Here is a 12995-nt window from a genome sequence, read left to right on the forward strand (position 1 = left end):
CCACAGTGCAAAAATTTTCCAAGTTGAAATCAACTCTGGCTTTATTTACTCATCAGCATTCCAATCTAATGAAATAATAAACTTGGCCCATCAACACATAATCCATTTCTTTCATCATAGTAACATTTTTCATGCAAGTAACAGTTTTAATGTCATAATGTAACTGCTGTAAGTTAAATTGATTCAATTTAATTAACAAGCATTTATTTCGCGCCTACCTGTGCACAGCACTGTCCTAGGCATACAAAAGGACGAGAAGATACGGTCCCTGCTCAAAGGGAGCTTACAACCTGTGTAGGAAAGACAACGCGTGCATACAAGAACCACTGAAAATCACATGGAGATAAACATAACTAACGACCTACGCACTCAAGGCAGCCTGTCGTGAAGGCTCCGTGATGGAGAAGCGATGCTATCGGGAAAAGACGATCAGCAAGAGGACTGACAGAATCGTGAGGTCAGAAAGGAGAAACCACAGGAGGGTGACACACATCAGCATGGCCGGTGCAGGGACTGGCAGGGGGACTGGTGTGGCTCCAGAGAGGGGCGGAGTGGAGGCATGCTGCCCAGGCTGGTGAGGGCAAGTGGGCATGGCTGCTCGCGGTCAGGGCTGATGTTCATTTTACAATATTCTTTCAACTCACCGAGACACAAAAGCCCACAAACAGAAGTGTGTTTTCTAGCCTTGACAACAAAGCAACGAAAACTTGTAGAATGCTGAGAGAGTAAGCCCAGGGAAACGGTCACTGAAATTCGAACAGACACACTGTGGGGCAGCAGTCACTTCTGGCATTGGTTCTCTTCCTTACTTGAATTGATGAAGAGCTGGGTTGGTTCAGAGTCAAGAAGCTCGTGAAGGCAGGAGACATCCCCACTCTGCACTCGCTTAGCGACTCAATTCCTTCTCAGGCCAAATCCAGGCTGCATGTATATTTGTGGGAACAGGAGGAAAAAATATATTTATATATATATATATGTTTCTGCTCTCGTAAAAGTAGGTGAGTTCCTTATTTTCTGAGCTTAGACGGAAAAACAGGAAGGTAAAGTCACGCGTAGCTCAAGACAAGGCTGAAGAAATGGGCTTTAGCAAACAAGCATTGTTTTGAAAATTAACCCCCATCCTAGCCTACATAGCTGGGTCACACCAGCAATTTACTGCATTAAAGCAGGGGGGCAGAGCAGGGCAAAAAGCAGTGGCGCAGGAACAGATCTGTAATTGAGAAGAGGTGGAGACCCCTGGTTCACGTGGGACTGATGATGCTTTTATGCAAGAACATGACCTTGATAATCCGTCTGGGGTAGAACAAGGGGTTGTTTCTTCAACAGAAAGAAACCGTCCAGATATCTGTGCGAGTTACTGGCCACCACCAGCTGCGGCTGTTAAAAAAGAGAGAAAGCGCTGATCCAACAAAGGCACATTGAACTCGGTTCCTGCTTAGCTGTCTAAGGGGAGGCTGTCTGAAATGTGGATCTTCCAAAAGTGCCCTACTCTGCTTTAATACTCACCACTTTTCTATTCAAAATGTTTCTATATTTACTTAATAAAATTCTGATAAATTGCAATTACAGGAGAATCAAAGTCTTGCTTTTTTGCAATGCTTACTCACAACTGCAAATGTAATGAACATGGAGATGTATCATTTTCAGATCTTTCCAAAGCCAAGAGGTCCTCGTTGTCCAATAACTACTCAGGGCATAGTTACTGTGAGACTGCACACAGCTCGGGGAAAGTCAGCTAATGGCATGCTAGAACATTGCACCATTATTTCATTAAGGGAACAGTAAGTCTCAACTAGAATTCTTAGCTTAGAATCCAGAACTTTGCACCTACCACTTTAAGCACGAATTTGGTGCTGTCCTGTTACACAAAAGCGCTGCTGGGATGTGTGTTGTATGCTGTTCTAGTTCCCCATCTGCAAAGTCTAAATGAACCTACGCAGCACCCACTACTGTAACCCCTTCTTAGACTTCAAGTCTACAGTCATCACTTCTCAGGTAAGGGCTATGGGCTGGACACAATTAGAAAAAGAGATCTAGTCACTGCTTCTCTTGGTGAAGGACTCGTGAAGGTTTGTCTAGGCCACGGAAGTAAGACGCTGGAATGACCTCTTGCCTTCTCCCAAACATGACAGTTACAGAACTGAAGACACGGAAGTGGGAATAAACTCTTAAGAAAGTGACACTGAGAGAGGACAAGCAGTGACTGTTAAACTAACATCTATTTTAACAGAAATTTTACGTTCATAGTTGAGAAGCAGCACAGTTCACAGGAGAGCTCCACAAAGCTCAGACTTTTGCAGCACCCGGCACCCCCAGACATGAACATTAAGGGGATGACTGTCTCTGTCTTAGGCAGCAAGTTCAGGTTTACGAGTGGAGAAGTCGTACCTCCCGCCCCTATGTAATTCTTCCCCCATGGACTCAAGCGATGCTGGCCAGTCGTCACCTGGACGATGATGGGGAGGGCGCACTAACCCTCCCCTCCCGCGCTCCCGGAAAGGCCCGTGACGAAGAGGGCTCTGTCTGTGTCGGCCCTGCACTTCCTTACTCTGGAGGCTGGCCTTCCCAGGACCATTTGCGTTCTTGTGTAAGAGCTTAGAATAACCGCTTGATTTTGCTTCTGTATATTGCTTTCTGCTGAGCAAGAGTAGAGCCATGTTGGAATAAATATAGAAAAACTATTTCATGAAGGAAGTAAAAGTTTCAGTTTCCCAGACATGAACAAGGCAGCTGCAGGAATAAAAGAGATAAGGTAGCAAGGCCGGAGCAGGCAGCTGCAGGAATAAAAGAGATTCTAATCTTAAAGTAAAATGCCAGCTGTTATGCGAAGTTTGCGGTTTTGTCCTTTAAAAAGATGCTTTAACCTGCTTGGGGCGCGCAGAGTCCTGGATGCCTCCAGAGACTCTGTTGCCCATTCGCGAATGTTCAATAAAATCCTCATGCTTATTGCAGCCTCTGCGTTTGACTTGTTTTGCCAATGACGGTGTGACTCCCCTCCACGGGGTTGGACTCTCCCTGAGTCTAACATTTTGGTGCATTGGCCGGGAATGGAGCGACCGTCTTCAGCAAACAACTCTCGCAGAGGGAGGTAAGACCGATCGGAAAGTGTGTTTTTTGTTTTTGTGTTGTTCTGTACTGTCCTTGTCCCCCCCCAGTCTTTGAACGGTACCGGTTTGATCTTGTACGCCGGGGGACGCTCCGGTGCCTTGGAGACGGGGTGAAGATCACTTCACCCTCGTCTGGCTTTGTACGGTCGACCTTCTTGTATTTTGTATCGGGCCCTTAGGAAATCTTGCATCGCGCGAATCCTGTTTGTGTCATTTGTTTTGTAATTATTGTGTGTGGTCTTTTGTCTTTAATTATGGAACAGACTGTGACGATTCCCCTTAGTTTGACTCTTGACCATTGGACTGAAGATAAGGACAGGACTCACGACCTCTCCCTCCCGGTTAAGAAAAGATCTTGACAGACTTTCTGCTCTGCAGAAGGGCCCCGTTTTCAACCTGGGCTGGCCGAAAGGAGGCTCTTATCATCCAAACAGTTTAAAGGATTGTTTTTCCAACAGGTCCAAAAGGCCACCCTGATCAGCAGCCTTATCCTGGTTTGAAATCTGTCTCAGAATCCCCCCATGGATCCGTCCCTGGTTTTCCCTTTGCCCGGCACAGGTACCAGCTGCGGCTGCCCAGAGGTCAGCAGATTGACCCAAGAAGACTTTGATCGGATCCTCCTCCTGTTTCATTCTCTCTGAGGGACTGGCTGTGGGAGTAGACAGGCCGGGAACCCCAGGCCTCCCTGTGCCCTCCTCGCCTCTGCCCTCCCAGCCAGCCCCATGCAAATCCCCACAGGCAGGCTCCGGGGGCTCCTGCTCCCAGCACGCCTAGAGTCTACAGATAACTTTTGTAACAAGCCAGATGATATTTAATGTGCTGTGTAAAAACTCTTGTTCATAGTATTTATAGTATTAATGACCTCTTGTAAGTTTCCTGGGGGCCACCCAGTAAAAGATTTAGTTTGTTCTGAGAGGGTCTACAACTGGTGATGCCGAAAGTGTCTTGCCTGCAGCCCTTGGGTCCTGGCTGCTGGTTCCTGTGTGTTTAGACCAAGCTTAGTCTGCATTGCTTTGCTATAAACCTGTCCTGCAGTGTGAAGAGTGGCTGGAGTTTAGGGCTATAGAGACAAAACCATTGGGGCATCCTGACCAGTTACCGTATATCTTGGTATGGGAGGACCTCGTGGTTAATCCCCCGCCGTGGGCTCAACCTTTTCTCATCGCACCCTGTCCTCCTCCTCCTTCTCCAGAATTGCCGGCGCCTTCAGCTCCGCCCCAACCCCAACCCTCTGCTCTTGTTTCCCTCTGTCCGCTGGAAGCTACTCGTCCTCGACCTAAGCCTGTCCTGCCTGATGATAGTCAGATGGACCTATTAATGACCTCTGAACTTCCTCCACCTTATCCCCAGGAGCATCAACCTGAAAGAGAACCCCCAAGAGGAAGACCGGGGGAGATGGGCTCTCCAGACACCACTGTAAATGAACAGCCTGAAGCCAGATCCCCAATCCATACCAGGTTACGGCTACGCAGGGCTCAATTGCAGGAGGGAGAAAGAGGAGAAGGGCAATGGTCTTCACAATTGTACCCCTTGAGAATTGTAGGGGGGCAGGTCCAGTATTGGCCTTTCTCTGCCTCTGATTTGTATAATTGGAAAACTCATAACCCTCCTTTCTCCCAAGACCCCCAAGCATTAACAGGTCTCATCGAGTCCATCTTGTTGACGCACCAGCCGACTTGGGATGATTGTCAGCAGCTGTTACGGACTCTACTGACCACAGAAGAAGTCCAACGGGTGCTGATGGAGGCCAGAAAGAATGTCCTTCGGGCTGATGGGCAGCCCACCCAACTTCCAAACGAAATTGATGAAGTGTTCCCCCTTGTCCGACCTAATTGGGACTTCAACACTCCAAATGGTAGGGAGCGTCTCCGTCTTTATCGCCAGACTCTGTTGGCAGGTCTCAAGGGTGCCGGAAGGCGACCCACTAATTTGGCTAAGATAAGAGCAGTTCTACAGGGAGCTGGGGAGACTCCCGCGGGATTCTTAGAAAGACTAATGGAAGCATACCGCATGTATACACCGTTTGATCCGGCAAGTAAAGATAGGCAGGGGGAAGTGATTATGGCTTTCATAGGACAGTCGGCACCAGACATTCGAAATAAGTTACAAAGACTAGAAGGATTGCAGAATTATAGCTTGCAGGACTTAGTAAAAGAGGCAGATAAAATTTTCAATAAGAGAGAGACTCCGGAGAGAGAGAAGAGAGACTAAGAAAGATGCAGGAAGAAAGAGAGGATAAGAGAGATAAGCGACGGAATAAAGAACTGAGCCGTATCTTGGCCACTGTAGTTCATAACAAGCAAATAACATCCCAGGGAACTGAGATAGGGAGACAGTTTAAGGAACAGGGAGGTGAGCGGCGAAACCGTTTAGGGAAAGATCAATGTGCTTACTGTAAAGAAAACGGCCATTGGGCAAAGGATTGTCCCAACAATCCTAGAAACAAGAAAAGGCAGACCTCAGTTTTGACTTTAGAAGACTAGGCCAGTCGGGGCCAGGAGCCTCCCCCTGAGCCCAGGCTAACTCTGTCTGTGGGAGGCAAGCCCACCACGTTTCTAGTAGACACCGGGGCTCAACATTCAGTTTTGACAACTACTGATGGACCTATGAGCCAGAAGACCTCGTGGGTACAGGGAGCCACAGGAGGACGCGCGTACCGGTGGACGACTGATCGGCGGGTCGACTTAGCTACAGGTACTGTCACTCACTCCTTTTTACATGTGCCTGATTGTCCCTACCCCCTATTGGGACGAGATCTTCTGACAAAACTGGGAGCACAAATCAACTTTAAAGACCAAGAAATAACAGTGACTGGGCCTCAAGGGAAATCCCTGTGCATCTTAACCCTAAAATTAGAAAATGAATACAAACTACATGAGGCCATTAGAAAAACTGAAACTAACAAAGAGGGAACCCCACCTTACATGGAGAGATGGATGACTGAATTCCCAGATGCATGGACAGAGACGGTGGCATGGGATTGTCAGTGCAACAGCCACCAGTACACCAGTACACGTACAACTAAAGGCTACTGCAGGGCCCGTGGCTATCAGACAATATCCCATGTCAAGGAAAGCCTTTGAGGGCATTCGCCCCCACATCCACAGACTGCTAAAACTGGGAATTCTCATTCCTTGCCGGTCACCGTGGAACACTCCTCTCCTACCAGTGCAGAAGCCGGGGACAAATGACTATAGGCCCGTCCAAGACCTAAGAGAAAGCCTTGTGCCCAGGTAAACGCAGGGCGACTAAAACTTCCCCAAGGAGCCCGTGCCCAAGGACACCGACCGGGAATACAATGGGAAATAGACTTTACTGAAGTAAAACCGGGACTGTATGATTATAAATATCTCTTAGTTTTTGTAGACACCTTTTCAGGCTGGGTAGAAGCCTACCCCACGAAGAATGAAACGGCCACGACAGTCGTTAAAAAACTCCTTGAAGAAATTTTTCCCCGGTACGGATTGCCGCAAGTATTAGGGTCAGATAACGGTCCCGCTTTCGCCTCCCAGGTAAGTCAGGGGGTGGCCAAGAGTTTGGGGATTCATTAGAAACTACATTGTGCTTATCAACCCCAGAGTTCAGGCCAGGTAGAAAGAATGAATAGAACTCTAAAAGAGACCTTGACTAAATTAGCCCTAGAGACTGGCGGAAAAGACTGGATACGGCTCCTCCCTATGGCCCTTTTTCGAGTGCGCAACACTCCTGCATACCATGGGCTGACTCCCTTTGAAATATTATATGGGAGCCCACCACCGGCATCCTCTTTCTGTGATTTTGATCCTACCATGTTCCCCCATCCACCCTCGTTACAGGCGCATCTCCAGGCTCTCAGAGCAGTGAGAGAGTACATCTGGAAACCGCTTGCAGAGGCCTACAAGGACAAAGACATTCCACCGTGCCCTCACCCGTTCAAGGAAGGAGACCAGGTGTATGTCCGGAGACACCAGGCAAAAACCTTAGAACCACGGTGGAAAGGACCCTTTACTGTCCTACTGACTACTCCAACCGCCCTGAAAGTCGACGGAATTGCCGCCTGGGTACATGCCTCCCACGTGAAACACGCCAAGGATCAGCCAGCAACAGGGACTACAGGGACTGACCAGGAACCAGAATGGAAACTTCAACGAACCCCAAATCCTCTAAAGATAAGACTGACTCGTGCTTAAAAATGTACTTTTTGACTTTGCTATCTCTTCCATGTTCATTGTCAGATTATAACCCACATAGCCCCCATAAAATTACCTGGAAAATCAGTAGTTTAGAAATAGGAACAGTCATAAATAGCACTCAAGTCATTGGACCGGTTGATATTACCTTTCCCAAGTTATATTTTGATCTATGTGACCTAGTTGGAGGAGCATGGGAGACTCCCGGTCTCCCTTATTCAGGAACTAGTAGTCGGAACGCGTATGGCTGTGAGAATGTACTGGGACGGTTACACACCAGAGCCAGACCCTTTTTACGTTTGTCCGGGGAGTGAACATAGCAAAGCCAAAATCAAGCAGTGTGGGGGGGCTGAAGAAGGATACTGTGCTAGTTGGGGTTGTGAAACTACCGGGACAGTGTATTGACTCACTGAATCAACTGACCTCATCTCAGTCAAGAGGGAAAATATTCCAGGGTATTCAGGGACAGGGCCCTGGATTTGCGGCCAGGGTCACTGGAAACAAAACTGCGGACCATGCTTTGATAGTATAACTAGAAGAACGGGGAGCACCCCAGGTGGCAGATGCAATCTTTTAGTTATTTCTTTCACCTCGGCCGGAGAAAAAGCTGACTGGACTAAGACGAGAGTATGGGGATTGCAGCTCTACAGAGAAGGGTGGGACGCATTTACTCTGTTCACTATCTCCCGCCAAATAGAGCCCTTAGCCACCCAGTCTATTGGCCCAAATCATGTCCTGCCTGCCTTCCGCGGGCCGTCAGGACAACAGCCTCAACATCCTATAAGGCCATTTTTCAACCACACAATAACTCCACAAACTAGCATGCCGGCCTCCCCCACTATAGTGCCGAAAAACACGGGAGAAAGACTCATAAATCTAGTTAAAGGAGCCTTTCTAGCCCTTAACTCTTCAGATCCCGAAAGAGCCAGGGACTGCTGGCTATGCCTCAACCCCAGTCCACCTTATTATGAAAGAATAGCCACAATAGCAAACTTAACAAACTCCAGTAGCCCATCTCCAGTCTGCAGCACCATGGGGCACGAACTGACACTTACTGATGTCAGTGGGACAGGTCTATGTATAGGAAAAAATTCAATAAAATCTAGACTATGTAACCAGAGTTTAAATGTCCCCATAGGAAATTATTATCTGACACCACCTAATGGAATCTATTGGGCATGCAACACTGGTCTGACCCCTTGTATCTCGGCACAGGTTCTTAACGTCACCAAAGACTTCTGTGTGCTTGTTCAATTGTGGCCAAGAATAACGTACCTTCCGTCTGAGACTGTTCTAGCTGCCTATGAACATCCAGGGAGGGCCAAGCGAGAGCCTGTCTCTATTACTCTAGCCGTGTTACTAGGTACAGGAGGAATAGCCGCTGGCATAGCCACCGGAGCAACTGCTCTGTCGAGAACAGACTATTACCAAGGACTACACCAGGCTATGAATGAAGACCTACAGGCCTTAGAACAGTCAGTCAGAGGACTAAAAGAGTCTCTTACCTCTCTGTCTGAAGTAGTGTTGCAAAACAGGAGAGGACTAGATTTGCTATTGTTAAAAGAAGGAGGATTGTGTGCCGCCTTAAAGGAAGAGTGTTGTTTCTATGCTGACCAAACTGGAAGTGTGACTGAGACTTTAGATCGACTCAGAGACAGATTAAATAAAAGACAGAAAGAATTGTCAGCCCAAAAAGGATGGTTTGAAAACATGTTCTCTCAATCACCCTGGCTAACCACTCTCATCTCTGCTATAACAGGATCTTTAATATTGTTATTACTCCTTTTAACTATAGGACCTTGCATTATTAATCGTTTATTACAGTTCATAAAAGAAAGATTGTCAATAATTCAAGCCTTTGTATTAACCAGCCAATATCAGCCTGTACAAGAAAATGCCTCCTAATGCTTATATTTTAAGATAAAAATATGTCCTAAAAGAAAAGGGGGGAATGTAAGAGCTTAGAATAACCGCTTGATTTTGCTTCTGTATATTGCTTTCTGCTGAGCAAGAGTAGAGCCATGTTGGAATAAATATAGAAAAACTATTTCATGAAGGAAGTAAAAGTTTCAGTTTCCCAGACATGAACAAGGCAGCTGCAGGAATAAAAGAGATAAGGTAGCAAGGCCGGAGCAGGCAGCTGCAGGAATAAAAGAGATTCTAATCTTAAAGTAAAATGCCAGCTGTTATGCGAAGTTTGCGGTTTTGTCCTTTAAAAAGATGCTTTAACCTGCTTGGGGCGCGCAGAGTCCTGGATGCCTCCAGAGACCCTGTTGCCCATTCGCGAATGCTCAATAAAATCCTCATGCTTATTGCAGCCTCTGCGTTTGACTTGTTTTGCCAATGACGGTGTGACTCCCCTCCACGGGGTTGGACTCTCCCTGAGTCTAACACATCAAGTGGGAAATGTTGGCATGAGCAGAGAATCAAAATATTTTTCTTGTCATTTGAACTTTGCAGCACCCAAAGCAGGCAATGGCTGGAAAGGCAAAATGTTTCCTATTTCATAATCGGTGACTCTTCCAGACTGACACCTTCTGGAAAGGTGACATGTAACAAGGGAAAGTGCTTGGTATCCAGTTAGGAAACTTAGAAGCTAAACCTGAGTCTCATGTCATCAACTTGTGATCTTGGAGACCTCTACTTCTTTATCTGTGGTTTAATCTCTGCCAATACCACTCTATCCTTAAGAGAGGAAAAATACCATTTGTTGAAAGAGATCTAGCTTTACTGACTAAATCTTTGACTATCATTTTATTGATTTTCACTTTTATGAAACCACAGTGAAGAATTTTAAATTTAGTGTAGTTTTGTAAGTTAAGCACATTATTTCTGTGCTAGGAAATAATTCAATCCTACGTAGAGATAGGACTGTACTGATCACTATGAAATCAAAACAGTGTAGAACTAAGCACATATAGCCCCGGCTGAATGCATGGTCCATGAAAGTTCTCTGTCAAAAACCGGTCTCACCTTCCTTAAAGCTTCAATGCTCAACTCCTCGGTTCCTACATTGGGCTTTGTCACTGCTTGTAAATATTACAGTGTCAACATTTTCATTGGCTCTTGCTGTGTTCTGTGATAACTTCTGGACGTTTTTGCTCTGATTAATTTTAAAGTTGCCTTTATTTATTGATCACATCATTATTCTCTCCTCTGATCTGTACATTTTTACATCCCATCACCTCATCTGATCAGCTTCTCTTCTTTCTGTCTTGCCTAGACTTCCTCCCCCAGTATCTTACTGTCTTCCACCTCTGGTACCCCGGAAATCCAGATTCTGTGGCAGTTCAGCTGCTTGCCCTTTTTGTCTCCAAACCCATCAAATGTGACATCACAATTAGCAGATGACTTCATGCATGTTTTTTTTTTTTTCCTTTCATGGATTATTTTTAGAACATCCACTTCTACAAGAAGGTTTATGATTCTCTTTTTCGTGACTTAAGCAACACATTGGTCATTCTGTAGCATGTTTTTTAACTTCATGTTGATGATTTTCATCCCATTGTGGACTGTGTTTTCTGGTTCTGCATTTAAGGGGATGTATAACAGAAATGCAGCAGAGACTGACTGACAGGTCCTAATGTAGAGACATACTGCGGTACACCTCTCTGCATCCAGACCAAAGACGGATTCCCAGTGAAACAGTTGAACGTATCCTGACAGTAGGATGCTGGACTCTCCGACATTATCCATGCCTACAATGTTGGGAAACACTTCATTAGTGGGATGATGGACTAATGACTGTTCATGACACCCATTGTAATACTAGAGGGGAAATAAGTAGTGAGGGCGAGGAGATGTGGGGAGGGGACAGAAAATCCCAGAGACTATGAAACTGTGTCATAATATAATAATTTAAAAAAAAGAAAAAACAAAACAAAAAACAAAGGGTTCAGACAAAAAAAAAACTAATGGAAAACTACAAAACTTATAGTTTTAGTGTCAATTTTTTTAAAAGATTTATTTTTATTGAAAAGGCGGATCTAAACAGAGGAGGAGAGACAGAGAGGAAGTTCTTCCGTCCAATGATTCACTCCCGAAGGCCACAAAGATTCAAACTGAGCCAATCCAAAACCAGGAGCCAGGAGCTCTTCCGGGTTCCCTACGCGGGTGCAGGGTCCAAAGGCTTTGGGCCACCCTTGGCTGCTTTCCCGGGGCACAAACAGGGAGCTGAAGGGGAGGTGAGGTGAACTATGAACTCTGGTTGGACAACAAGGAAGCATCAACATAGGCTTATAGATTACAACAAATGCATCATTCTGGTGCAGAATATTTAGAGTAGGAGAAATTTGGTGGGCAGACACAAAGATATATGAAACTCTGCATGGTTTTTCATTAAAAATGTTTTGAACTAGAGGTGTTCTAAAAATAATCCATGAAGAGGAGAAAAGAAAAAAAACAAAGTAAAGTCCAGGATTGAGTCATTTCAATCATTTTTTTAAATTTTGGTAAGCTTTGTTTTATTTTTCATTTAACTTATTATTATCATGCTATAATACAGTTCCATAGGCCCTGCAATTTCCCTTATCCCCGCCTCAACTCCCTCCCGTCTCACTGAGTTGCCCTGTATCATTACTACAGTATAGTTCTTCATACACAGTTATATGTCCTTCATAGCGGACATGGACAATGGCAGAAAGTCCAACATCCTATTGTCATGATATGGTAAGCAGTTTCATTGTAAGTCCATCTTTGTCTGAAAGTAGAAATACATACTGTATTGTATCCTCACATCTGGATATGGTAGTCTCCATTACACAGTTACTATACTATACATCCCCTTAAATGAAAAGCCACCAGCAAAACCTTCCTTTGTCTATGAAAATGAAATCAAATTCTTTCCACAGAAAAGAAATGTTAAAAGAATATACATCTTCCAAACCTGCCCTACAAATGATACTTAAAGCTGTTCTCTTGACAGAGAAAAGGATTAGCGCCCACCAAAACCAAAGGTAAATGCAAAGAACAACCCAGTAAAATAACAACAAAAGACTAAATCAATGAACAATGCATTGCTAAAATGACAGAACCAAATTACCACCTATTTGTATTAACCCTGAATGTAAATATGGCTTAAACTCATCAATCAAACATCATAGATTAGTAGACTGGATTAAAAAAAAGAAACATCTATTTGTTGCCTGCAGGAGACATATGTCACCTAAAAAGATCAGCAGAAACTGTATCTCATGGATTTTGATTTTTTTTGTTTTAGATACATCTTTTCAAAACACTTTCTCATTAAATTCTTCAGTGACTCACAGATCATACAGTAACATCAATTTCATCAAGAAGGTTCTTGATTTTCTTTCTCATTTTTCCTCAGGGACACATTACATTAGTCATCCAGTAGCATGTAGTTTAACTTCATGCTGTTGTTAATTTCTTTTTTTTTTTCCTTCCTGTTGTTTATTTTGTTTTGTGGCTTTTCATTTAAGTGGATATATAGTAACCATGTAATGAAGACTATCATATCTAGCAGCATGTTATTTAAATTCATGGCATCCCAATCATTTAAAAAAGAATTAGGAGTAAGTATTATGGTGCAGCACGCTAAGCTAAACTACATTTCTACATTACATACGCGTGTGACTTTCCTTGAGAGATCTGATTTGGGTTTGCTGAGCTTCACAAACAGGTATGAGAAACACTCCAACATTGGCAATGTTATCATTTATAATATCATCTGAAATAAGAAAACATCTATGAGTAAATT

General features: G+C 44.7%; 1 protein-coding gene across 1 annotated transcript; it reads left to right on the forward strand.

Annotated features, from left to right (window-relative positions):
- Positions 1 to 5713: 5713 nt before the first annotated feature.
- Positions 5714 to 7330, forward strand: LOC121160747. The gene is made up of 3 exons (XM_040986790.1): positions 5714 to 6145; positions 6305 to 6619; positions 6923 to 7330. The coding sequence occupies exons 1-3, from the start codon at positions 5714 to 5716 to the stop codon at positions 7274 to 7276; spliced, it is 1101 nt and encodes a 366-aa protein (XP_040842724.1). The 3' UTR covers positions 7277 to 7330.
- Positions 7331 to 12995: the final 5665 nt, after the last annotated feature.

This window comes from Ochotona curzoniae, unplaced genomic scaffold, assembly GCF_017591425.1.
Source record: "Ochotona curzoniae isolate NIBS_2020 unplaced genomic scaffold, NIBS_Ocur_1.0 contig_4558, whole genome shotgun sequence".
NCBI lineage: Eukaryota > Metazoa > Chordata > Mammalia > Lagomorpha > Ochotonidae > Ochotona > Ochotona curzoniae.